Source organism: Alternaria atra, assembly GCF_907166805.1.
Source record: "Alternaria atra isolate CS162 genome assembly, contig: 23, whole genome shotgun sequence".
NCBI classification, from domain to species: domain Eukaryota; kingdom Fungi; phylum Ascomycota; class Dothideomycetes; order Pleosporales; family Pleosporaceae; genus Alternaria; species Alternaria atra.
In genome coordinates, this window is record NW_025091321.1 from 2,092,897 (window position 1) to 2,118,250 (window position 25,354).

At 50.7% G+C, this 25,354-nt stretch overlaps 10 protein-coding genes across 11 annotated transcripts; 4 read left to right on the plus strand and 6 right to left on the minus strand.

The window, feature by feature from the left end:
• Positions 1 to 1,719: 1,719 nt before the first annotated feature.
• Positions 1,720 to 3,353, plus strand: ALTATR162_LOCUS4296 (uncharacterized protein; the record flags this gene model as incomplete). The annotated part of the gene is made up of 6 exons (XM_043311906.1): positions 1,720 to 1,769; positions 1,823 to 1,959; positions 2,029 to 2,047; positions 2,099 to 2,676; positions 2,729 to 3,243; positions 3,297 to 3,353. 6 exons carry the CDS (start codon positions 1,720 to 1,722, stop codon positions 3,351 to 3,353), a joined length of 1,356 nt encoding a protein of 451 aa, XP_043167841.1.
• Positions 3,354 to 3,938: 585 nt separating this feature from the next.
• ALTATR162_LOCUS4297 (uncharacterized protein) lies at positions 3,939 to 5,378 on the minus strand (the record flags this gene model as incomplete). Its single annotated transcript, XM_043311907.1, has 1 exon — positions 3,939 to 5,378. The coding sequence occupies one exon, from the start codon at positions 5,376 to 5,378 to the stop codon at positions 3,939 to 3,941; it is 1,440 nt and encodes a 479-aa protein (XP_043167842.1).
• Positions 5,379 to 7,023: 1,645 nt separating this feature from the next.
• Positions 7,024 to 7,620, minus strand: ALTATR162_LOCUS4298 (uncharacterized protein; the record flags this gene model as incomplete). 2 transcript variants are annotated; one of them, XM_043311908.1, is made up of 3 exons in its annotated part: positions 7,024 to 7,065; positions 7,116 to 7,497; positions 7,553 to 7,620. In XM_043311908.1, the coding sequence occupies 3 exons, from the start codon at positions 7,618 to 7,620 to the stop codon at positions 7,024 to 7,026; spliced, it is 492 nt and encodes a 163-aa protein (XP_043167843.1). The 2 variants fall into 2 exon arrangements, with proteins under 2 accessions (XP_043167843.1, XP_043167844.1); XM_043311909.1 differs by having other exon boundaries at positions 7,116 to 7,500.
• Positions 7,621 to 8,430: 810 nt separating this feature from the next.
• Positions 8,431 to 9,231, minus strand: ALTATR162_LOCUS4299 (uncharacterized protein; the record flags this gene model as incomplete). The annotated part of the gene is made up of 1 exon (XM_043311910.1): positions 8,431 to 9,231. One exon carries the CDS (start codon positions 9,229 to 9,231, stop codon positions 8,431 to 8,433), a length of 801 nt encoding a protein of 266 aa, XP_043167845.1.
• A 2,368-nt stretch (positions 9,232 to 11,599) lies between these two features.
• Positions 11,600 to 12,523, plus strand: ALTATR162_LOCUS4300 (uncharacterized protein; the record flags this gene model as incomplete). Its single annotated transcript, XM_043311911.1, has 1 exon — positions 11,600 to 12,523. The coding sequence occupies one exon, from the start codon at positions 11,600 to 11,602 to the stop codon at positions 12,521 to 12,523; it is 924 nt and encodes a 307-aa protein (XP_043167846.1).
• A 402-nt stretch (positions 12,524 to 12,925) lies between these two features.
• ALTATR162_LOCUS4301 (uncharacterized protein) lies at positions 12,926 to 14,234 on the plus strand (the record flags this gene model as incomplete). The annotated part of the gene is made up of 2 exons (XM_043311912.1): positions 12,926 to 13,424; positions 13,486 to 14,234. 2 exons carry the CDS (start codon positions 12,926 to 12,928, stop codon positions 14,232 to 14,234), a joined length of 1,248 nt encoding a protein of 415 aa, XP_043167847.1.
• Positions 14,235 to 14,285: 51 nt separating this feature from the next.
• On the minus strand, positions 14,286 to 15,089 carry ALTATR162_LOCUS4302 (uncharacterized protein; the record flags this gene model as incomplete). The annotated part of the gene is made up of 1 exon (XM_043311913.1): positions 14,286 to 15,089. The coding sequence occupies one exon, from the start codon at positions 15,087 to 15,089 to the stop codon at positions 14,286 to 14,288; it is 804 nt and encodes a 267-aa protein (XP_043167848.1).
• A 313-nt stretch (positions 15,090 to 15,402) lies between these two features.
• Positions 15,403 to 17,076, minus strand: ALTATR162_LOCUS4303 (uncharacterized protein; the record flags this gene model as incomplete). The annotated part of the gene is made up of 4 exons (XM_043311914.1): positions 15,403 to 15,795; positions 15,849 to 16,379; positions 16,427 to 16,806; positions 16,854 to 17,076. The coding sequence occupies 4 exons, from the start codon at positions 17,074 to 17,076 to the stop codon at positions 15,403 to 15,405; spliced, it is 1,527 nt and encodes a 508-aa protein (XP_043167849.1).
• Positions 17,077 to 18,762: 1,686 nt separating this feature from the next.
• ALTATR162_LOCUS4304 (uncharacterized protein) lies at positions 18,763 to 19,527 on the minus strand (the record flags this gene model as incomplete). Its single annotated transcript, XM_043311915.1, has 2 exons — positions 18,763 to 19,437; positions 19,489 to 19,527. 2 exons carry the CDS (start codon positions 19,525 to 19,527, stop codon positions 18,763 to 18,765), a joined length of 714 nt encoding a protein of 237 aa, XP_043167850.1.
• A 583-nt stretch (positions 19,528 to 20,110) lies between these two features.
• Positions 20,111 to 24,946, plus strand: ALTATR162_LOCUS4305 (uncharacterized protein; the record flags this gene model as incomplete). Its single annotated transcript, XM_043311916.1, has 2 exons — positions 20,111 to 24,868; positions 24,920 to 24,946. The coding sequence occupies 2 exons, from the start codon at positions 20,111 to 20,113 to the stop codon at positions 24,944 to 24,946; spliced, it is 4,785 nt and encodes a 1,594-aa protein (XP_043167851.1).
• Positions 24,947 to 25,354: the final 408 nt, after the last annotated feature.

Here is a 25,354-nt window from a genome sequence, read left to right on the forward strand (position 1 = left end):
AACACCATCGTCAACAGAGCCCTTCTCTCTCCAATACGAAGGCCCTCTCTACACGGAAATAAATATCCCCCTGCCCCACATCCCAGCAGCAGCACAAAACACCACATCTGCATCACCAGTACAAACATCCTGCAAACCCCTTTTGTCTTGCTCAACAGTCGAAAAACAACGAGGACGCTCTCGAACCTTGTCATCACTCTCGCCCTTCCGGCACCGCCGCTCCTCCTCCGTCTCCACATCTTCACCCACCTCACCCCGCGACAATTCCAGCGAAGAATGGCCGCGGATAAGGAAGGATGTCGTGAAGTCGCGGGAGGTTAATGCGATGATGAACCTGCGACATCAGAATAAGAGGGGCAGGAGTGGGACGATCGAAGCCCTTGCTGTTGTTCCTGCTGTTTTGGTACTGAGTGCTGAGTTGTTCACGCCTGGGGAGGAACGGGCGCAGGAGGGAAGGAACGGGAGGAAGGATAGTGGGGTCGGGAGGTGGGAGGATGGGATTAGGTGAATGAATTCAATGGATTCCATAGCATGGGATTGAAGTTTGATGTGTGGATCAGTGTCGGTCGGTACGTTGTAGAGCGTGGAGACCAGACGATTACTACCAGGGGGGTCTTTGGAACGATTCTAGCATGAAGATGCCAGCCATTTCGATGTCTGCTCACTTGAGAAATGCTAAGATACTCGGGGTATTAGCGGCATGATGTCAATCGAGGAGGTTGAGGTCGCGGCCAAGCGTAGTGACCCGATGACGCCAACACGGTGTCCAAAGACGGAAGAAGCTGGTACACTTTCGCATTACAGCGAGAGAGGGGAGAGGAAGAGAGCTGTTGTAACTGTGGGAGATTGTTTCTAGATAGTTGTAGGTAGCAATAACGAACCATTGAACATTGGCTGTATCGCTCAGCAGTATTTAGATGACATCCAGATGTTATGACAAGGGAATCAAACAGTCGACGTAGGTGTTGGTCTAGCGACATATCTGAACGTCTGATTCGACCAAGATGACGTATCTCCTGCGCGTTCGCTAGGCTACGAGTAAGGGGGGACGGTTGATGGCGGCTGAAGACAAAGGAAGGACGCAAGGCGCCGTATCTGGCAACAGTCGCAGGGTGCGTACGACGTGACACGAGCCGGTGAGCTATTCCTTCAATAGAGCACGTTTCGTGCATCACTGAATGCATCTTGAACAGTTGAAGTGGGCACGTGAGGGACCGACTTCGGCAAGCGCTAACGGACCCTTCCTGAGAATGGCGCAATTACTGACCGCCAACCGCTGCATGTGAAACGCCGTAGCTGCGCGACGATGGCGAGTACAGGTCGCGTGGAACCCGAGTCATTGCATCTGGTGTGCTTACTGTGGTATGCCATGCAGACTGCAGCCATTGCATGCTCTAGAAGCATTCCCGGGCTTTGCGAGGCGTGAAAAGCGACATGGGGTTCGGCAGAAAAAGTTGCAACAGCCGAAACAAGTGAAAACCTCTCTGGCCCGTGACGACAGAACCATTCATCTTCCATCATGCTGCCCAATTCCTGAGCTGTGATTGCTCCACCCAGCACTACCAGGGCGGAAACCTTAAATTCGACTAAATCTTTTCCCTTTATCGATAAGAGGAATTTCTCCGCGAACGACTCCCTCCTTCACTAATCTCTTCTTGCTATACTGCCCGCGGCGAAGCAACGGACCACCCCACTCCACCACGTCCACCACCCGCCAACATGAGGAACATTGTGGTACTGGGCGGAAGCTCTCACCCGCAGCTCACCGAGTATGTCGCACCCATCAGAGCCGGGCTATGGCCTTGACTAATTGGGGTCATAGGACTATCTGCAACCACCTCGGCATACCCAAGGCCAAGGTGCTTCTTGACAAGTTCAAGGGCGGCGAGACGCGTGTTGAGATTGAGGAGAGTGTCCGAGGAAAGGATGTCTTCATCATCCAGTCTGGCGGCGGTAAAGGTACGAAGCCCCCCTGGCGCATTGTCCTAGCCATAGTGGTACTGAGCTAATGTCTCGTGTTGCGCGCAGTCAACGACCATTTGATGGAGTAGGCCCATCCTCATGGTGTAGTTGAGTGAAGTGCCTGACCGTCCGACAGACTTCTCATTACCATCTCCGCCTGCCGAACCGCCTCTGCGAAGCGCATCACCGCCGTCCTCCCGCTCTTCCCTTACTCGCGACAGTCGGACATTCCATACAACAAGACTGGCGCACCCCTCTCCAAGATACCGGGCTCGCGCTCCAGGACCGGCACATACACGTTTGATTCGCGACCCCAGACGCCCTTTCCAGGACAGGCTGAAAGCGCAGGCCTGACAAACGGCGCAGGAGCGCTGCACCACCAGCTCAGTAGAATGAAGCTGGATGAGCGCAACGGCGGCCGTACGAATGGGGACGCTACGAGCCCGGTCAAGCAAAATGGCATCAAGCGCACCGAGACGGTTGACTCGAGCAAGTCGGACAAATCCGACAAGTCTACTTACTTCACCGGCGAGCATGGAGCCAATGGCACGGCTGCCCCAACACCAGGTATCACACGCGCACCCACAACCACCAAGCCTCCCGCCTTCGAGCCCCAGGTCGGATACCGCCAATGGGTCGCTCAGGCTGGTACCCTGATTGCGGACCTTTTGACTTGCGCTGGCGCCGACCACGTTATTACTATGGATCTTCACGGTATGTGTACATCCTTACAGGTATACAAGACAATCCGCTGACGGACTGCTAGACCCCCAGTACCAGGGCTTCTTCGATATTCCTGTAGACAATCTCTACGGTCGTCACCTCCTCCGCAAATACATCCAGTTCAACATTCCCAACTACCAACAAGCCGTTGTAGTCTCACCCGATGCTGGAGGCGCGAAGCGCGCGACCGCCATTGCCGATGCCCTCGGCATGCCCTTTGCCCTCATTCACAAGGAGCGCCGCCCCACACAAATCAACGACCGGCAAAATGCCACCATGATGTTGGTTGGAGACGTCCGTGAACGCACAACTATCCTGGTCGACGACTTGGCGGATACGTCCAACACCATTACCCGTGCAGCAAAGCTGTTGAAGAAGGAGGGTGCTACGCAGGTGATTGCGCTCATTACCCACGGTATCCTGAGTGGAGATGCTATCGAGCGCATCAACGCTAGTGCATTGGACAAGGTCATTGTGACCAACACGGTGCCTCAGGAGGACCACAAGAGCAGGTGCCCCAAGTTGGAGGTCCTCGAGGTTGGCAATGTGTTTGCTGAGGTATGATTAGATCCAACCGATAGATGACGAAACATATACTGACAAGTCTCTAGGCCATTCGACGCGTCCACCACGGCGAGAGCATCAGCGTCCTTTTCGATTACAGTTAGTACCTGTATTCATCGAGTATCCGTTTCTTGGGACGCCGTGCCATTTATCCCGCTATGCTACGCTCGCTTCCCCCTTGCTCAAACCTGTGCGAGAGATAGGACAAACATGGATTCGAGTAGGGTCTTGTTTGTTGCTAGAGAGCTACTAGGCTCTCTGTCGTCTGTGAAAGTGATCTTGTCTTGCGTTCTTTGTGTCATGTCTATAGACTGCTGAGGAGCGGTATATCAAATACCTGAACGTTGCATTATGAGCATACGTGCATTGGCTGGCGTTGGGGAAAGATTGTTCCTTTTTATTCTTTAAAAAAAAAACTTGAATAGTTTTATGGACTGTGTATGCTTTTCCGGTCCAGATCCAGAATAGAAGTGCCTGTTGGTGTTTTAAACCACCTATGGGGAGAGAGTTTTGCTGGTGAAAACGTTCTCACGCTGTGGTTACTCTTGCCTTGCTGCAGTTACACGTCAAGCGTGTAGATGGAATAAGTCATATTACATTATATTAGAGGTTCTAGTCTATGTACAGGGCATGGCAGTTTAGCCTGCAAGAGGGTATATCACACTCGTCATTTCGTTCCAAGTCGCGCCTTATTCATTCATCTTTGTTCTCGCGCGCCGATCTCGCGCGCTTCTCCCTCCGCCTGCTGTGTGCCCGGCTGTTCCACCCTGGGTTGATGCACTTCCACGTCGACTGCCTGTGTAACCGCTAAAAACACTTGATTTTGTCGATTTTGTCGACATTGGTATGCTGGGTCTTCGATGCGTGCTCGCCATACTGCTTTCTCGCGTTCCGTTCATGGAAAGTACGACGTGTACTCGTGATGGTGGCGAGATGGGATGATGGTTGACGTAGAAGCCTCCCGTGCCATCTGCGGTGATTGTGGGCGGAGCTGAGGCCAACTTGTTGCGTTGTTGAGTGTGGTCGGGAGACACTGGTCGTGCGTCTATTTCTTCCACCTGTCCGGATTCGAGGTCTAAATTCATCATGCCATCTTTGCCAGTACGCAATAGAGCAGGAGCAAAGTCGTGGGGCTGAATCGCTTGCTCAAGTAGGTCTTTTTCGCCGAACCCAGATAGATTGCTGATGGCTGGCGATTTGTTATGGTCTTTCGTAATGTTTGAAGCAACCATAGTCGTGTTCTTACTTTCATTGCTGTTGTTCGGCGAACGCCTTGTCCCCGTTCGTGCGGCCGTTGCCATAGACTGGTGATGAAGTAACTGTGCCGTCTTCCGACCTCCTGCCGTACGGGAAGAATGATAGGTCCATGGAGGTGGATTCGTATCGTCAAAGTTCCCCAGTTCGAAAAGTTCCCTTAGTATTGTCCAAGTGAATGGTAAATTGGCGACGAGAATGGCTGTTGACGATTCTCGAACGTACCAATGTATCCAGGTTGACTTATACGGGTTGCTGAAGGAGTAGTAGCTATTCATGACGCTCGCGGCCACCACAAAGATACCCAGAGAGAAGATGCCGCACAGGATCATCTTCCTCTTCATAGGGAGTAGCGATCGTATGAGCATTTGCAGTGCAATACACAACATGATCACATCGGAGGATATGTTGAAGACTGCCTTCGTGATGCGGTGATGTACCAAGGCGTTGCATTGAGAGGAGCTGGTCGGCACCGCATAATACTCGGAGAAAGGTTTGCACCAAGCTGAAAAGTAAAGGACCTCTATGATGACGAACCCCAGTGCTGTGTAGGCGGCGAGAATTTTGATGGCAATGTTCTCGTTGCGAAGAGCTGTTCGTGTTATGCGATGATACATGATCAGAAGACATGCTTTACACGCCCAGATCACAGCGATATGCATTTGCTCTACAACAACCACGAGCTTGCTTCCGAATCTCCGTCTCGAAAGTTCGTCCACGCTAAGTGCGCTGAAGTCGAAATTCTCCGGTTCGAGGTTTGATTGGAGTTTTAGCCACCGATTCGCGAGTACAATCATAACGGTATAAGCGCCGGTGACGAAGAGACCCATGGTCCAGTCATCGTACTGGAAACCTTTGATCGATCGAAACAGCATCTTCCGTGCAATCCTACATGATAGATCCAGTCAGCAAGGGATCTATACGGTGAATGTGCATGTATAATCTCAACATTGCTAACATATGATGCGAGCGAGCAGAGATTGGAGCGGTAAGAGCAATGCGCCTAGGATGCCACAGCCGCGTCCGCCAGCGCATCGCGTGCTAAGCCTTGTTCTTGAAATACAACAACACCTCGCGCGTGTGAAACGATGGGCAGACATGTCGTGTAGATAGTTCACTCACAGTCTTGCTCCGATCATGCATACAGCGCATGTATACCAGATCCATGATTCCTGATTGAATGGTAATAGCATTGTCGAGTTGCAAGGCGGTCAAGCCGCTGACGCCAGAGTCGCTATCCGTTAGGCCGCTTGAGGTTTAGAGGACGAGATCGACGAAGGGTCATGTTGTAGAGCAACACGATTATTGCAGCGCATCCAGAGCAAGAAGAAGGTATTAGTTATCCAGGAGCAAAAGTAGACTGAGAGGAAGTGTAGATACACACCGACAAAAAAACAAGAAGGAAGTAAGAAAAGAAAGCTGACGGTGTCTAGATGGAAACACAAGGTTAGAGACTAACCTGTATAGCTTGCAGCTGATGCACACGGCAGTCTTCCATTTGCAGCCCACTGCCCCCTCAGCTTAATCCTGGGCTTATCTTGAGCATCTGCCGCGCCTCATGAGCCTGCTGGAGGTCCCGCGTGGGGTCGCCGATGCTTGGACCTGGTAACATATCGGACCAATTGTGCGAAGCGGATGTGAATGATAGCCTCAAGTGCGGCTAGGCATTGCTTTTGCGGGGTCCCGCGCGCCTGTCATGTACATATTGAGTACCAGTGTATCGGGAGCTCTACAAAGTTCATGGTGCACCCTCCAAAGTGCGCAGAGATAGTATGCCCATGTATATGTTGTGGTTACAGTTGTAGATGATGCAGGCAGTGAAAGCAGCCTGAAGCGAGCGAGTTGAGGCTATGCCTGCGAGGCGCGTCATCATGTCCAACGCTGACAACAGCAACTGTTTTCAGCGGTCCGAACCTAGCCTGGTGTGAGATGAGACGTGTACAGCTGTCAAGGAAGGTAAATGAACGTTAATGCGCATTCATGGAATGCGGATGTTGAGTCGATGTTTGCATTTGCCGCTTGCCCTGGGCGAGTGGGTGTACGGGGAAAGAGGAGTGAACTGCAGGCGGGAACTCGGGAAGTCGCCACTAGCGTAACGCAACTAAGTGCGCACCGTTCAGCTCCTGTCTCCCAAGCTTCTACACACCACCCATTCTGGTCCCTTGAAGAAGAAAAGCCACAGGGGTCCACGGGAATGTGCCCCGCATCAAATCAGAATTCGACATAAACTCTTGAAGGAAATGCCTCCGCTCATGGATTTCTCAGGAGTGTGCTCTAGAGGTTCGTTGAACTGATAATGCAGTTCGATTTAACAACGAGCCATAGCACTACTTGACAATGAGCGAAAAAGACAAGAGACGATTTGGAGGTCGCACAGACTCTTGTGGTCGAGAAATTGCGATGTGGCACACGTTGAAGATACTACAGAGACGCATGACGAGCATATTCGACGACATCTATTCTTCTTCCTCAAAGCTCTTACATGGAGCGAAGTCTGCCTCAGCCTAGGGCATTATGCACTCACATCGCTCCTCCACCGGCTCCTGTAGTCGCCCAGCCACTCTAGAAGAACTTAGCACATGTTCTAGAAGGAGACAGTCCCGAACACTTACCACAAAGTACTGGTTGCTGTGTTCCTTACCGAATGCAACCTTCCTCACTTGTTCCAAGATGTCCTGGTCCGTACTCTTTCCAGGCACGAAAACAAGACCCGCATCGGGAGCTGGCTGTGCAGTACCGATGTAATTGCCTTGCGCATCTTTTGCGTAGTGCTTGAGGTAGTGCTCGCGCGCCATCTTCCTAACAAGCACTGTCCGGGTGACGATACCATTCCTCCCGCCCGGAAGGAACAAATCCCGCTTCCGCTTCTGCTCTATGGAGTGGATCATTGGCACGGATATCTCTTCATTTGGGTCGCCGACCATGAGAGATTGCATGCCCGCTGCGATCGCTTCTGGGAGGGATGTGTATGCAGGAGGCGGTGGTGAATGCCCACTGCTATCGTCATAGTAAGTATGATGAGCGACAGGGTCTCGAGAAAAGCTTATACCATTCATTGTCTCCATCATCACCACTTGCTTCTTCCCTGGTGACGGATCTAGAGCCCTGATCTTTCATCTTTAACTTGATCGTCGCAACTCTCTCGGTCAATGTAGATCCCTAGGCGTCACAACTGATACAGTGAGGCCAGATTGCCGTGATAAGTAGTCAATATCCACGTCAGTGCTATGAGCGAGGTTCTTTATGCTTGAAATGGTATACGTGAGGGAGGTTCAGCTCGCTTAAGGATGCACATGCTAAGGCTGTGTCCGGGCAGTGCAGTCAGGCGCCCTAGAGGAGCAGCGTATCTCGTGGTTGATGAAGGCTTCGTGTGATTGGAGGACAATGGATATCTTCCAAAGTTCGATGCGAGTCGCAAATCAAGGTTTTGGTATCACGAATCGCTCTCGCGACGTACGAAGGGCACAAAAGAAGCTACTATGACGTCAGAGCTTGAACTGTAAGACCGCTATAAATCCGCGAGTGGCATTACAACTTGTATCCTCTGCTCTCTTTCCCAATACCAGCAGTCTCCACCATACTTACCGAATACGAAATGTCTTGCGGCACCAAATCACTACAGAAAATAACAATCGAGCTCAATGGCAATGTGGATCCGCCAATGAAAACGCTTTGTATTACCTAAGAAACTCCTATCACCACCAGGTACACCAAGTCCACCATGTGACAGGAAAGGCGCCTCCAATTTCTTCAAAAACAATCCAGAAGCAAGAATGATTGACTTTCCCGACTTTCCGATCTCATGTGCACATGCGAATTGTCCCCACACCCGGCCACTTCATAGAACTCCACTTATGCCTTTTGGCGCAGACACCATAGCAAACCAAGCGTTTTTTATCCTGAATACTCCCGGCTGGTCATCTGGCATCAATTGTCAGGAACGTAATCAACGATCAGAGGATGCTTGTAGAAGTATTGGGTGTCCCGAATGTCGGATTCCTGTATCTCGGGCGGAAATATGTAGCTCATGACAGACTCGCTATTCGCGGATCCGATGACGATGGCGCCTCCTTCCATCTTCCCCGTCTCTGGATCCGGTGTCATGGCAAACTCGTGTCTCAAGCCCAAAACATGGCCCAACTCGTGCAGGAAAACGTTTTTCAAAATCTCGTAGTTGGTAAATGTGCCCCTCTTGGACGTCTTCTTGGCCTTGTCGAAGCCGTACTGGTACACGTACAGAGTCTCTAGTTGGGTGGTATCGCCTGGGAAGAAGGCACTGGCTAGAACAGTGGATTTCTGACCACCGTAGGCAAGAACGAATGTTGCATCGTCGAGTTTGGGCACCCACTTGAACGTGACCCCGACATTTTTGGAGTTCCATTCTTCGGCAGCCTTGATGAGGCAGTTTGCTGCGTAGACCGCATCGCCACGTGCGGGATAGCCATCAGCGTAGGTGGCGAAGTTGATGACAGAGCCATACTTCCAGCGTGGAATTTGTTCCCACAAGCCAGTCATGATGGCGGCCGGAGAAGCCCGTGGGGGATTGAGCTGAGTCACGCATGTATAGGAGGCTTCATCACTGAACTTTGCATCTGGTGCACTCTCCTGAAGCTTCTCTGTGAGTTCTGTTTCGGTCAAGGTGGTTGGAGCATTGCCTCCAGCGAGTTCGATGGCCTCAATTTTCTGCGTCGTGGTGGGCAGGGCCGTCAATACGGTCTGAGGTGTCATGGTTGAAGAACTGAACATGTCGATTAAAGTCTTGAGACACTTGGTGGCCGGAGAGACAAATGAGCCTGGGTTTGGTCTTGTTCTGATTTTCAGGATAGTACCACACCGATCTCGAGGGTTATCGGTATCCAGGTTGTCCAAGAAATACAGAGAGCGGTGATTGAAAGATGTTTTGGATGAAGAGGATGTGTGACTGATCTTGGTCGAGGGAAGAAGGAGACGGGGCTATAAATGTCCAAGGCTTACGCGGCCAATGTTCAGCTATCAGACCAAACAGTAACTCTTTGTGGGTAACAAAAAGCCATCAGGCAAGCCGCTTCGGTCTCGTGTAGTCCTCCTGATCACTGAACGATATGTCCCAAAGCTTGGCAGCATTCACACTCACTCAGCCCTTGCTCAACAGGCAACAATGGCTTACCCTTGTGGACTCGAATTGCTTTTGTAACTAGTGTTCAGATATAAGTTAGTCATAGATCTCTTACAGTGTACGAACCAGCATTCAAGATTTCCAGTCATGCGGCTCAGTTCTCCAAAATGTGTTGTTGGGGGAGAGCCTGAGCTGAAGGGAACAAAAAGCCTGGACTGTTGGTCGATTTGAGCTGGAAACTCTATACACTAGCTTGCACAATCACTCGTATTCCTGCATACTGATGATTCTTTTGCCCAGCACATTTCTGATGGTGTTTTGTATGGTCTTCTCTTGTTTTTAAACTTCGATCGGGGTGTTTATGTAGCAGTGTTAAAGCGCAAGCATATGAAATTCTGTATTAATCAATGTACAATGTACCTAAGTATAGTTCACGATACTCACATCTCAACATCATCACATACCTCTTTAACCCTACACAACAAGATACAACCTCACAACGACTCGTTGAAAGCTCACCTGGGCGCTAAGGAACTTCTCATAGAAACATATGAACTACGGGATTTGAATCTCTGGCATCTCTTACTCCACCACCCTCATAGGTATGCCTTCGTTTCCAGCTTTGCTCAGCTAAGCAACTGAGCAGTTAGAGCATGGTCCCGATGTATTGCTTGGAGAGAGCTGACGAATGGCGCTAAGCCACGAGCTGCAGCCTGCCCCTCTGTGTCGCGCAATGGACGACAAGACTCGCTTATATTCAGCTGAGCGGATCCTTTCGTGATTGGAATTGATATACGCCACTAATAAACGCCTGAACTGATGTATCAGCATTGAGCACATTTGCCATTCTCTCACATGCGATGTGTATGGTTGGACGTTGATATCTTGCAAACATCAACAAAGCATATTAGCTTTTGCCTCTCTTTCTACCGTCATGCACCACCCCAGCTCGCTTATGCTAAATTTGTAACAACATGCACACGGGCATGCTGCCATCGTAAAACATCGTATGTTATTGCGATAGCTTAGGAACAATTTGAACGTCAGGAGATCCACATTATGTAGAGGTACTACTGAGATTTTGAGACTAGCGCGGCCATTCCAACAGGACTTGGCAGCGGCACGCATACGCCATGGTCCGACCCTTCCAAGGTTCCCGCCCCGCCAGCTCAAAACAGACAGGCTCGGCAATTCTATCATCAAACGCAAGCCATTCTCTAACAATATCTCAAATTACCGATCACACTACTAGTACAGCAGAATTGGCTCTTTGTGAATGTTCAAAAGAATGCTTACGTACCAGACAATCTTCTAGCCTATCGTAACCTTACTAAATACACACAGTTATACCAACCTTTGATGAAGCTGAGAGACTGCAGAGTCTAGATGTTGCGAAAATTGCCTTACCGTTTTGACATGGATCAGCCGCCAAATCTTTGAAGTTAGTGCATGGTGTTCGTGCAGAATTACACTTTCCTAAAGCACAGTATCAAGTTCTTTGCGCTCTTGTCAGCTCAAAATCATGATACCGGTGTATTCACAATTAAAATTCCTCAGCTGGTGAGGGGTATATTATGAGCTCTGATTGATTGGCCTTATTCAAAGTCATCGTGTCTTCCATGTGATAGATCTCACACATCAGCTTGTCCGGACACTCAGTCATCCGTTGGCCAAATCTGCCTTGGTAACTTTCCTCGGCTACTCGCGCTCTGCGAAGAACTCGACCAACAAATAAGAATCTACGAGTGTTTACCCTGTCTACTCATGCACCGATAGAGAGTTGATTGAATTTACCCTGTTGGTTAGATCAGATCACCCATCGCTGGATGTGGTGGCAGAGTGATATCTCCGCCTACTTAAGCTGAAGTGATACTCGCCATCCTCGAAGATTTGCCATAGCTCCATTTCTTTCTGACAAGGTTGACACGGATCTGATCTCTCTGCACAATACAGAAAATACCTCCCTACTCCAACATGTCTGAGGTCAAGAACTAAGTGCCCATGTCCAAACCAACCGTAGCTGAACCTTGTGTCAGCAAAGGCGGCGACCGTGTCTCTCGGGACCAGGTCACTCAAGCTATCAAGGCTCTGGATGTACATGACACTATCAATTCCCCTTCCTTTACGGATGGTTATTGTCCATCCACTCTTTCCTTTGAAGAGCCAAGCAAGAAGAAGTTGCAACTCGCAAAAGACAAGCTCCCAGATAATCTCAAGGATGAAGCAGACAAACTCGAGAGACACACCATCACTAACGAAACAACGTACCCATGGTGCACTATCGGCAAGGTCTACGCTGGAAAAGACGCCAACTTCAACAACCCTCTCTGGATGGGCAGTGGCGCTCTGGTTGGCCGCAACCTCCTCCTAACAGCCGGCCACGTCGCACCATGGGGTCTGAATCGACCGTGGATGAAATTCATTCCTGCGTTCGAGAACGGCACCGAGCCTTACGGAGCCGCATATGTCCTCAATTGGTACGGTTACCGCAAGGATGGTGATGTCTATGGGAAAGACTACGTAATCTGCAAGCTCAACAGAAGCATAGGCGACCAATGCGGTTGGCTAGGCTACCAGTGGTGGAGCGGTCAAGACAACAATTATACTAGCCGAACATGGACCAGCGTGGGGTCTCCCGCTGAGCCTGCGAATCCAGGAGGAAACTATATGCTCGTTGAGGACAATGTCGGGATTGTCGACGTTGACGACGAAGGTGCGGATGGAAAAGAGCTTGAGTCGAATGTTTTTAGCCTTGGTGATTGGTCTGGTGGACCACTTTGGGGCTATATCGATGGTCAAGGGAGAGTGATTGGTGTTCTGAGTGGTCAAGAGACAGATTTCCAGCAGCCTCGACACACGGTTTCGGCAGGCGGTAAAGCTATGGGCGACCTTGTTGTTTACGGTCAGAACAATTTCAAGCCGTAAATCTTCTACCCCGGTTATCGCAAGGATGATGGTGTGTATGGAAAAGACTACGTACCTAAGTGGAGTACTCGGTGTCAGCGGTGCTTTTGCGCGGAGTTAAGGATTCTTCGGTGTCGGCAGTCTCGCTGCGCGAAGCCAAGATTTCTACTCGGTGTCGGCAGTCTGCTGCACGAAGCCAAGGTTGCTACCTTATGCATAATTTCTAAAAATGCAGGGAGAAGATTAGGTAGGCATCTCTTGGACAGACATTCTTGCGAGCTAACCTTATGAGGTCTACTGCTGTATGTAACTCTAAACAAGCTTATAAGCAAGATACTTCGTTCCATCATTGATTTTTACTGTTTTCATTCACGAATTCCTTCTACTCCCAGTTTGATCCTACTCTACTGCTGAATTTCTATCATGACTTCCAAAAACCACTTTCCTCACGTGCTCATTCTTGGAGGCGGCATTGGCGGCCTGACACTCGCCCAGGCCCTAAGAAAGAAAGGGATCTCGTTCTCGATCTTCGAACGAGATTCAGAGCAGAATTCTCGCAGCCAAGGATGGTCTATAGGATTACACACCACGCTAGACGACCTTAAAGCCAGCATTTCGGACGACATGCCGCCCCTCGAGACAGTATTCCATCTCCATCCGCTTAAATTTCCTTCGCAGCTTGCTGTATATAAGGCACAGAACCCGGGTCAACGACATGGTGTGACCGATGATGGTTCTGGCAAGCTGCTCAGGGCAAATCGTAAGCGACTGAGGGAATTTCTGAGTACTGAGATTCCGGTCCAATTCGGAAAGCAAGCGGCCAGAATTGAGGAGAATGGTCACAGTGTAACAGTACAGTTCAAAGATGGGACTTCTGCTAGTGGTGATTTTCTGGTTGGTGCAGATGGCGTGCATAGTATTGGTAAGCCTCGTCCAAATACTGAAGATACAAGTTCTGAACGCTAACAGAAGACATGTTACAGTCCGCCGCTACCTACTCTCTCCTAATAAAGACAAGCTTAAACGACTGCCTATAGCTACTATTATTGGCGAAGTCACACTAGAAAACGAGGATATGGAGCGACAGCTCGAACTTGGCCATTCTTGCTACATTGTTCGCGCAGACAACAACATAACTGGCTCCGGGGATTTGGTGATGTTTGTGGGTGTCAACGATGTCCTTCCTGATGCTAAGTCAGGGCTATATTACTGGTTTTTGATCTGGCCGGACGAGGCTGCGACCCAAGGACCACACTGGACTGCTACTGCAAGCCAACAAGAGCTTTTATCCGCAGCAAAAGCCATGACCAAGAATTTTGCGCCGGATTTCAAAGCCATTGTAGAGAAGACATCTGTTGAAGGAATGAGAGCGCCACCTCTCGTTATGTACGATGTCGAGCTGTCCGCCGAGGATATCAGCGCTGGCAGAGTTGCGTTGTTAGGTGATGCAGCACACTGTATGACGCCTTTCTCGGGCCAAGGAGGTGTCACTGCTATTCGAGATGCACTTGACCTGGCTCGAACCCTGTCACGCGTTGCCGAGGATAATCTCACAGGTGTGGATCTAGAAGCTGTTATGGCTAAGTACAGGGACACTATGCTTGAGCGTGGTGTTCGAGCTGTGCAAGTATCGCGAGACGCGATCATAAAGAGCAATCTGGTTAGGGAGGGCGCTCCTTTTGCTTATGGGCAGCGTTCGAAGCCAATACCTCTGGAAAAGATTCATCTGTAAAAAGTACTACCCACTTCGTATTACACAGACTATCCAGACATGCTGGAAGCCTCACTTCCTGCTACCTTCCCTGTAGCTCTGCGCAAACAGATCGCCTTCTTCCTCATCCTGCATCTCTTCGTCTTCATCATCATCCTTATCTGTCTCGCTATCCCCATCCTCGCTTCGTCCTAACGTACGACTAGAGCCCTCCGACTGTCCCAACGTATGACTAGACATCTCACTTCCACTTTCTTCACTCTCATCATTACCTTCATACCCGCTATCGCTGTCACGTTCAGCGCTATCCAGGTTTATCTTGTCCTCATCACAACCAACCATTTCCTCATACGGAGGATCCTCTTCCTCAGCTGCTAGTGTAGAGCTCGACCTATCTGACCGGCCTAGCGTGTGGCTGGACGTTGAGCTCATGTTACTATCCTCATTGCCCTCACCGCTAGAGCTAGCCGGAGGTTCTACATCGTCGCAGCTGCACGCCAGCCACATGTCGCGGTGAGAGTCTGGAAGATACTGGGTATTACTATGGGCGACTTGATCTTGTTTCCTTTCTCCTTGTCCATGTCCGCGTTTTGGAGGGTAGGTGACAAGGGTGTAAGGTGCCATTAGGATTTCTTTCTCTTTTTCCGTTGGCATGAAAATAGCTGCCTCAGCTCCAAAGATATGCTTTGTATCACTGTCGTGCGACGCTGCAGATTCCACGGCATCTAAGAGAAATTCATTCTGGTTGTTTTCGGTACTGAAATAGAGTGTGTGGTTTTCCAGCTCGACAGGGCCGCATGTGCCGGTATCAACGACGGAACCAAAGGGATCTTCGGGTGGATCGTGACTTGCGTTCTGTTTTGGTATGTTGGGCATGTTTGACATAGCGGGTAGTATTGAGAATTTGCTCTGGGATTCGATGCGGGCCGAGAACACAGATGGAGACACAGTATATATGCTGAGAGTAATATGAACTGAGACAAAGTCCAGAGACTCGAGCAAAAAGGTGGGACAAGATTGCCGAACTGTCTCATAGCGTTGTTCCATCTGACATAGATTCTGAAATTCGACAAGACATGTCAGAGAGAAGTTCTGAACACTTCGAGCAACGATACTAGCTATTGCATCGTAGCAGACTATGTGAGAGAATGTAATGCTCAACTACTATGACAAGGATTGGAAAAAAAGTCTAGATCGTGTACAAATACCTTGGGTTATCCTCACCCATCTCAGCAATCTCTTCCTCAGTCTTGCCCTCCATTCTCCAGTCCTCCTTGCCAGAAAGTTTCCGCTGGTTCTTCATCCGGAAGTACAAGTGCAGCGCAACGTAGATGGCGATACCCAGCGCTAGCAGTCCGATGGTCGCACCGTAGCCAGCAGTAAACCTGGGCGCCATATCCGCAGAGTATAAGAAAGGAGCCACAACACCTGAGCAGTTACCAATGGTGATTTGCATACCGCTGGCAAAAGCTCGCTTTCCGTATCGGGGGTTGTTGACGCCGATCCATGAGAAGGCGATTCCGGTGGCTACCCACAAGCCGAGCGCGACGACGAAACAGCCGGCGAAACTGAGGCCAAGCCCCTGCGTATCGGTCAATATACTGCGTACGGGGTAACAAAACGATGGGTACTTACTGCATCTGCGATGAGGAAGATGTATCCAACCATACTGACAGCTAGTCCTGCGACGCAGAAGAGACCTCGGTTCTGAGTCCTATCGCTGTAGTATGCCCCAATCACGTAGGTAATGAAACCGACGATGTATACAGGAATGGTTAATGCCTGAACCACCTGACGGTTCCACCCACCTCCAAGACCGTTGATGATGGTGGGCAGGAACACAGAGAAACTGTAGAGCATACCGAGTCCAACAAATTGAGCGATGGCGTAGGCGTATACTTTCCAGTCCTTCACGCCCTTCATGACATCCTCTTTCAGTAGTTCTTGACCGGCTGTTGTTTGACCGACCTCCCTCATTCGAAGCAAGACCAAGTTTCGTCGGTCCTCCTCGGTCAGAAAGCTCGCTGTCTCTGGGCTATTCGGGAGGATAAAAGGCACGGCAACGGCAGTCAGTACGGTCGGGATGCCGTTAATCACAATGATCCAGCGCCATCCGTTCCAGCCAGCTACACCGTCCATCTCACCAATGGCATATGCTACCACTCCCTACGCTCGTTAGTCTCACTCATCCGACTTGAACAGGCTGCACTTACACCTAATCCACCTGCTAGCGCGGATGTGCCGTAAAAGCACGCCTGTCTCAAACTGACGTTGCGCCGGTTGTAGAACATGCTCAAATAGAGAATCACTCCTGGGAACAGGCCAGCTTCGAACATGCCCAAGAGGAGGCGACAAGCTACTAGTCCGGCGAAGTTGGTGACGAAGGCTGAAAACGTGGCCACTAAGCCCCACAAAAACATCAGACCGGCTAGGTACCGCGCCGGCTTCATCCGCTTCAAGATGAGGTTCGAAGGTGTTTCGAATAGTACGTAGGTGACGAACAAGATAGACACCGCAATCTGGAACTGGTTGCTGTTGGGATCCATACCAAGATCTTCCTCCATCTGATAGAGACGAGCATTGCCAATGTTGACTACCAACTCGTTAGCCAAAATATAAAGACCAGCATACCATACACACCTCGATCCATGAAATTCATCAAGTAGATCCAGCAAATCATTGGCACGATGCGAATGTCCAGCTTCCTCAGCAACTTCTTCTCGGTGAGTTCATCAACCTCAATCATCGACCCATTCTGCTCGACGTCCTCAACCTTCAGAGGCGGGGTTGGCGATACATCGGAACCTTTCTCGTCCTTGTACTCCGGTGCGTTAAGCACAGGACTTTGGGCGTCGTTATTCATGCTGCAAAAGCAACAACGGCAACTTGATTGCGTGCGAGTCGAAGTGGAGTGGCTTCCGACAGAGAGGTAGAGTTGCGTCGATCGTCGTTGATGGACCAAAAAGAACTGGAACCTGTCTTGAACTTTATAATCCAAACACCTGGGGAAAGCGCGCCGGCCCCATGGGGACTATGGGGAAATGAGACGTGCCATGCTCTTGGTATCCGGAGACGCGCCGTTCAGAATCGATCAGGCAGAAAGACCGAAGCGCATTTCATAATCTCATCGTTGACGTGCCGATAACCGTTATTCCGCCCTGGCATGCTTGGAAACTTTGTACCACGGTGCTCCCAAGCTTCCTTTGATCATGGTGGTTGACCAAGATCTTCGACTTCTTGGAACTTAAACTAGTTTGGGCAAGGCTGAGCGTGGATCGCTTCAACACGACCAGGTCCCTGGTAAGAACGGACTCGCGTCTTCTGCGTTGCGCCCTCACATAGTTGATATGTTCCAGAGGTATTCGCAATCCTTGGCGCTATAATGATAAATGCTATACAGCTGTTGTAAGTAGCATGTACGTACTCAAACAGCGCTCACGCCCTACAGCTTCACTGTGGCTTCAAAGCACTTACGCCCAGCGAATCTTGCCCACTCAAACATAATAAGAAACTAGACCTGTTCCTACAGTATTAAGGTGTGAATAACTATAGAAGCCGCTTCGGTAGCAATCGTTGTCATGTGTACACATGCTGAGAATCCACACCTCTTGGAGCTCTAAGGAATGAACAAGCCTTGATTCGACCGGAAAACGCTATCAATCTGGTGAAGAGCACCCAGTCCAAGAGATCGCATACGAATGCTGTGTTCCTTTCCTCCGCAGATGTCGTTGTTGTCATGTCGAAATCCAAGTCGCCAAGTCGCCAAGTGCTTAGCCTACATTCATGCCCTTGGCAGATTGATATGCCATGCACCGAAGTCCGACATCCTTTACGCGTTGGTTGTGCTTATGAGATGGAACAAGAATGAAATGGCAGAAATTGGGTTTCGGCAATCTGAAGCAGAGCGATATATCGCCGTGTCTGCAAAGACTTTGTGATAATATGTTGTGCAACGTGAGGCGCGCCGACGGTTCATCGTTGTCGTGCCCAGCCGGGTCTATCGGTAATAATATATATCCCACTTATACATCTGCGCATTGATTCGAGGAGGGAGGTTGAAACATTGCAGCTGCAGCGTTGCTGCGCCTCTTGCGGGATGATTGATGCATGGTACAGCGCGCTTTCGCACTCTCAGAACGAAGCATACCTGGTGTAATGAGCGGGCAAAAGGATGCAAGAGATGGCCAAGCGCCGAACCATTGCCCAGCGTCTTGAAGATAAGTAGATGTATGGCGCCACTGACGACGATGATGGCGGACAATGGAGTGTGTTGAGGCCGGTGCTGGTGGTAGATGAGGTGGAGGAGCAGGGGCAGCGCGTCTTGGAAGACTCGTCGCTTAGTCATTGCACACTAAAACTCACTGCCCGAAGGCACACCATGATCTGGACATGCAGTGCTAAGCTATCAAGGCTGCCAACGTAGACGCAAGTCACCATTAGACCGGTACAGCTCCACGTGGAGATCCCAGTTTGCCATGTGTCCGTTGCGAAAGAAACCGTTCGAATGGCGAAGAGGTAAAGGAAGAGGGGAAAGTGCACGTGCTGCTTTCTATTGCTTCCCTACAACCACTAGTGCTCTGATGAGTCCCTCCGCTACCTTCACACCAGTCTGAATCTCCTCCTCAGTTTCAAGCTTTGGTACATGGAAGAAGACAACCTCCCGCTTGGTAGTGTGCTTCTGCATCTCGAGCAGGCTGATGTAATAGTTGAAACCACATACATACGAGCCCACGTCATCGCTTAGCGTTACCTCGATAGGTTGTCTTGATTTACCTTTGCCTTTCGCTTTCACACCTCCTGGCGCAGCTGAGGCATTCGGAAGGCTCAGAGAAGAGCAAGCTTCCCGCCATACTTCAGCTGCCCTGTCAATGTCGAGAGTCGTTGCCAGAGACGGTGATGACTTCGCGAAGATCTTCTTGTTTTCAGTTCTCATGAACACGCGCCTCTCGACGTCTGGGATGTCGTGATATCCGTCTCGCAGTGCACTCCGTTCGATTTTGAAAACTCCTGGTCCGCTGTCGACGTCAAGACCCATGTGAACGATCAGATCGGGCGCATGCTCTTGAATCAACGCCGGGACTTGAGTTAGGATCTTGTGGTATGCTGCTGGAATCGGCTCAGCTGGCACCATAATATTGACGATTCCACCATCTGGGACAGCAATGGATGATGGCAGGTGCCGTGCAATCTCCCAAGACGGGTTTTTCGTAATATCGAGGAATGGCTGAGAGCTTGTTAGCTGGAGGACGCAGCGAACCAATAGACGTTGACAAACACCAAAGCCAGTCACCAACACCTTGACTGAAGTCGACATTACGGGATTGTTAGAGGTCTGAAAAAAAGGTATGAAGAGTATCTATCTCAAGTAGTAACTAGCAAACATGTCTACGACATTGTCGTTTCTCGATCTGACTCATTGCAAGTTTGATTGTAAGACGGGCGAACAGGCAACCGAGCTTTGCCCAGATTACGAAGATGCGCTGAATGCACAGGGCTGACATTAGATGATGAGAATCATTTCCACCGCACTCATTATCATGCTCATATACCGTTCTCGCATGGCGCCAGATAGTATGAACATAGAGCTCGGTTGTTGTTGTGGCGTAGAGTTGGTGTTGGTCGGAGTGAATCAATGGCTAGGTCGGGGATGACATGGGTTCCCCACGTCAGTCATGCAAGGTCCGGTAGCGGTGCACTCGGATTTCGAAGAACGCAGCCCTCGCAAAAAGTGTAAATCCTAGGCCTGACTCACACCCACAACTTTTCTAGCATGATGCGCTGAGTTTGACACTCTCTCCGATCAAGTGTAGAATCTTTTACACCCATTGCTCGCATCCTGCAGTTGGCGGCCGCATCTGCTCTTTGTGCAAGTCTGACTCGCACTGCGACAGCCCACCATGGCGAGCAACAGCGTCAATGGAGCGCAAGGCGAGCCTACCAAGGTCACGATCCTGGGCAAAGACTCGATAGTCGTCGATTACGGCATCTGGCAGAATTACATCGCCCAGGATCTGCTTACCAACATTCCATCGTCGACATACGTCCTCATCACCGACACCAACATCGGCCCCCTCTACACACCCACCTTCGAGCGCGCCTTCGCATCCGCCGCATCTTCGCTCTCCTCCTCTCCGCGTCTTCTCACGTACCAAATATCGCCCGGCGAGACATCCAAGTCGCGGAATACAAAAGCAGCAGTAGAAGACTGGCTGTTGTCGCAAGGATGTGTGCGCGACACCGTCATAATAGCCCTGGGCGGAGGTGTCATTGGGGACATGATAGGCTATGTCGCGGCGACGTACATGCGCGGCATCAAGTTCGTCAACGTGCCTACGACGTTGCTGGCCATGGTCGACTCGAGCATAGGCGGCAAGACGGCCATTGACGTGCCTGCGGGCAAGAACCTGGTTGGCGCCTTCTGGCAGCCGGAGAGAATATACATCGATCTGCATTTTCTCGAGACGCTCCCCAAGAGAGAGGTCATTAATGGCATGGCAGAGGTGGTCAAGACGGCTGCAATCTGGAATGAGGAGGAATTCACAACACTCGAGGGCAATGCGGATGCCATCTTGGCTGCTATTGACCAGAAGCCTGTCAATGGCCGTAAAAACTTCGACAACATTGCCAGCATACTGAAGCGCATAGTATTGGGCTCGGTACGCGTCAAGGCTGAAGTCGTCTCAGCAGACGAACGCGAAGGCGGACTGCGCAATCTGCTAAACTTTGGACACTCGATCGGTCACGCTTACGAAGCCATACTCACGCCCCAGATCCTCCACGGAGAGTGTGTCGCGATAGGAATGGTAAAGGAGGCTGAGTTGGCCAGATACCTGGGCGTACTAGACCCCTCCGCAGTGGCACGGTTGACAAAGTGCATTGCGAGCTACGGATTGCCTACATCACTCTCAGACAAGACGGTGCGGAAACGGTCGGCCAACAAGCATTGCCCCGTTGACGAGCTCATCAAGATCATGGCTGTGGACAAAAAGAACGCTGGCAAAACTAAGAAGATTGTGCTTTTGTCAGGCATTGGCAGGACACACGAAAAGAAGGCTAGCTCGGTCGAGGACCGCGACATCAAAATTGCTCTATCACCGAGCATATCCGTTCACCCCGGCATTCCCTCCGACCTCAATGTGACATGTAAACCTCCTGGATCTAAGAGTATCTCGAACCGTGTGCTGGTGCTTGCTGCGCTAGGAACTGGCTCGTGTCGCATCACCAATTTGCTGCACTCTGACGACACACAAGTCATGCTGGACGCGCTGGCAAAGATGCAAGGTGCTAGCTTCGCATGGGAGAACGACGGCAAGGAGCTAGTAGTCACTGGCAATGGCGGCAACCTGAAGGCTTCGAGCAACGAACTCTACCTCGGAAACGCTGGTACTGCGGCACGTTTCCTGACTTCCGTGACCGCGCTCTGCCAACCTGTCGAAGGCGTCACATCCACAGTAGTCACTGGTAACGCGCGTATGAAAGAGCGGCCCATTGGTCCGCTCGTCAAATCTCTTCGCACAATGGGCGTGGAGATTGACTATCAAGAGAACGAAGGTAGTCTGCCGCTACGAATCTCAGCGTGCAGTGGCTTTGGTTCTGATTCTTTCACCGGCGAGATCGAGCTCACTGCCAACGTGTCGTCGCAATACGTATCCTCAATTCTCCTGAGCGCACCCTACTCCAAGAAGCCTGTGACACTGCGCTTGGTTGGCGGCAAGGTCATCTCTCAACCTTACATCGACATGACCATCGCCATGATGGCTTCCTTTGGCGTACAGGTTGAACGATCTGCAGATGACCCTAACACCTACCACATCCCTAACAAGCCATACACTAACCCCTCAGAATACGAGGTGGAAAGCGATGCTAGCTCCGCTACCTACCCTCTTGCTATCGCGGCCATCACTGGTACGACGTGCACGGTGCCCAACATCGGTTCTAGCTCCCTGCAAGGTGATGCACGATTCGCTGTCGAGGTTCTTAAGCCTATGGGCTGCAAGGTGGAACAGTCAAAGACTTCCACAACCGTCACAGGCCCTCCTCGTGGTGGATTGAAAGCTGTAAAGGAAATTGACATGGAGCCGATGACCGATGCTTTCCTCACAGCATCAGTATTAGCCGCAGTCGCATCATCAAATGGTAGCACAACCACCACCCGCATCTATGGTATCGCGAATCAACGTGTCAAAGAGTGCAACCGCATTCAGGCTATGGAAGATGAGCTCGCCAAGTTTGGTGTTACCTGCAGGCAATTTGATGATGGTATTGAAGTTGACGGAAGGGGTTATGAACTCGAAGCTCCCAAAGTTGGCATTCACTGCTACGATGATCATCGTGTCGCCATGAGTTTCGCCGTGCTATCTCTGGTGGCTCCCGCGCCTGTACTCATTCTTGAAAAGGAATGTACTGGCAAGACGTGGCCCGGCTACTGGGACTCTCTGAGTCAGATCTTCAAAACCGACCTCTCAGGTGTAGAGCTGCCACCTCGACCAAACGCACACAAGGCTGCATCAAGAACTGAGCAAAAGTCCATCTTCATCATCGGCATGCGCGGTGCCGGCAAGACAACCGCTGGTGGCTGGGCAGCGCGCGCGCTCGGACGCCCATTCATCGATCTGGACACCGCACTCGAGGAACATGTTGGCATGACGATACCTGAACTCATCAAGACGCAGGGTTGGGAAGGCTTCAGAAGCGAAGAGCTGAAGCTTCTAGCGCAAACTGTCAAAGAGAAGCCCAATGGCCACGTCTTCGCCTGTGGTGGTGGGATAGTTGAAACACCAGAAGCTCGCAAGATCCTTGTCGACTACCAAAAGAGTGGTGGCATAGTGCTGCTCGTCACACGGGACATCAACGAAGTAGTTGCCTTCTTGCAGATTGACAAGACACGGCCAGCATATGTAGACGACATCATGGGCGTCTGGCTGCGAAGGAAAGACTGGTACACAGAGTGTAGCAATTACCGCTTCCACAGTCAGGTCACGGGATCGCGTGGGCTTGCTCAGACGCAAGGGGAGATTGCTCGTTTCCTGAATACCATTACTGGCAAGGCCACTACCTTGAAGGCGCTCAAGAAGAGGAAGCATTCTTTCTTCGTCTGCTTATCTGCGCCTCGACTTGAGCCTTGCATCAAGACGCTACCAGAAATGGTTGTCGGATCGGATGCTGTTGAGCTTAGAATCGACTTGTTAGAAGACCCTAACGGTCAAGAAGGCCTACCAACCCCGGAGTTTGTCATTGAACAACTGACGATACTACGGACTGTCACATCAATACCGGTCATATTCACCTTGCGAACAAAAGCCCAAGGCGGCAGGTTCCCAGATCAGGCATACGATGAAGCTCTTGTCCTGTATCGGACAGCATTACGGCTTGGTTGTGAGTTCGTGGATTTGGAGATGACTATGCCTGAAGATATTCTGCGCGAGGTCTCGGAGACCCGCGGGTTCTCAGAGATCATTGCCAGCCACCACGATCCCAAAGGCGAGCTCAACTGGAGAAACGGCTCATGGATGCAGTACTACAACCGCGCGTTGCAGTATGGTACTGTCATCAAACTCGTTGGTGTCGCCAGTTCGCTTGAGGACAACTTTGCGCTTGCAGAGTTCAAGAGTTGGGCAAACACTGCGCATCCCGTTCCTCTTATCGCTATTAACATGGGTGAGCATGGCAAGCTGAGCAGAATACTCAATGGCTTTATGACGCCTGTCTCACATCCCCTACTACCCTCCGCTACCGCACCGGGTCAACTATCGGCAGCGGACATTCGCCGCGGCCTATCGTTGATGGGCGAGATCCCGACGAAAAAGTTTTTCATTTTCGGCTCACCGATTGCGCAAAGTCCCAGTCCACGTCTACACAACAGACTGTTCCGCGAGGCCGGGCTTCCGCATGTTTACAGTCGTCACGAGACGACTGATGCAAGCTCCATCCGAAACATCATCCGCTCGTCAGATTTCGGCGGTGGAAGCGTCACGATTCCGTTGAAGCAGGACATCGTACCCCATCTCGATGGTTTAGGCCCAGAAGTCGAAGCGATCGGTGCCCTTAACACCATCGTTCCCGAGACCTCAGTCGACGAAACCACCAGTGAGGAAGTTATTCGCCTGATCGGTCGCAACACCGACTACTTAGGCATGGTACTCATCCTGCGTAACGCCGGCGCCCAAGGTAGCGGTTCTGCGCTCGTCATTGGAGGCGGCGGCACAAGTCGCGCGGCCATTTACGCACTCAAAGAGATGGGCTATGGGCCTATCTACCTCCTCGGTCGCAACCCCTCGAAGATGGAGACCCTGAAGAACGCTTTCCCAGCTGAGTACAACTTGCAGGTCATCAGCTCTCCGGAAGAAGTCCAGTCTATGGAGAGCACGCCACAAGTAGCCATCGGAACCATCCCTGCCGACCAACCTATCGACGTTGCTATCCGTGAAACACTTTGCACGTTATTTGAGAAAGGCAAAGCGAGCGTCAAGGATGTTGAGCCCGGTCTGGAGAGGATATTGCTTGAAATGGCGTACAAGCCTCCTGTTACGGCATTGATTCAGCTTGCGATGGACAATGGGTGGAAGACGGTGAATGGTCTCGAAGTGTTGGTTGGACAGGGTGTGCATCAGTTTGAGTATTGGACTGGTATTAAGCCGCTGTATAGTGTTGCTAGGGTGAGTTTTACTGTGTGATTGATGACGTGAGAGGAAGCTAATGATGAGTAGGATGCTGTGATTAACCAGACGGACTAACTGGTTAACAAGTGGATACGACCAGGTCGATATGGTGGGATCAGGGTTGTTAAAATAGCTTAGCATGAAATGGAATACAAGATCATCTTCCATTACCAATATGTCTGCCCACGTTTCTTTACTCGTCTGCCCGAGTGTTGTCTGTGGAACGTGTTCGTAATCCAGCCCTTAGCGGTTGACATGTAGAATTCGAGCTACACTGCATGAAAGACGTGGTAGCTTCACTCATTGGCAGATCCATGTAAAATGAAGTCTGCCACTCTATGCAGCACGATTGGCGACATGATCTTTCGCACTTGAAATCAGGATTATGATCCAGGCTCATCATTTGTGGAAGTCCGATATAAACAGGTTCTTCCCTCAATTCGAATCACTACCGAGCGACGGAAAGAATAAAACGTCAACACC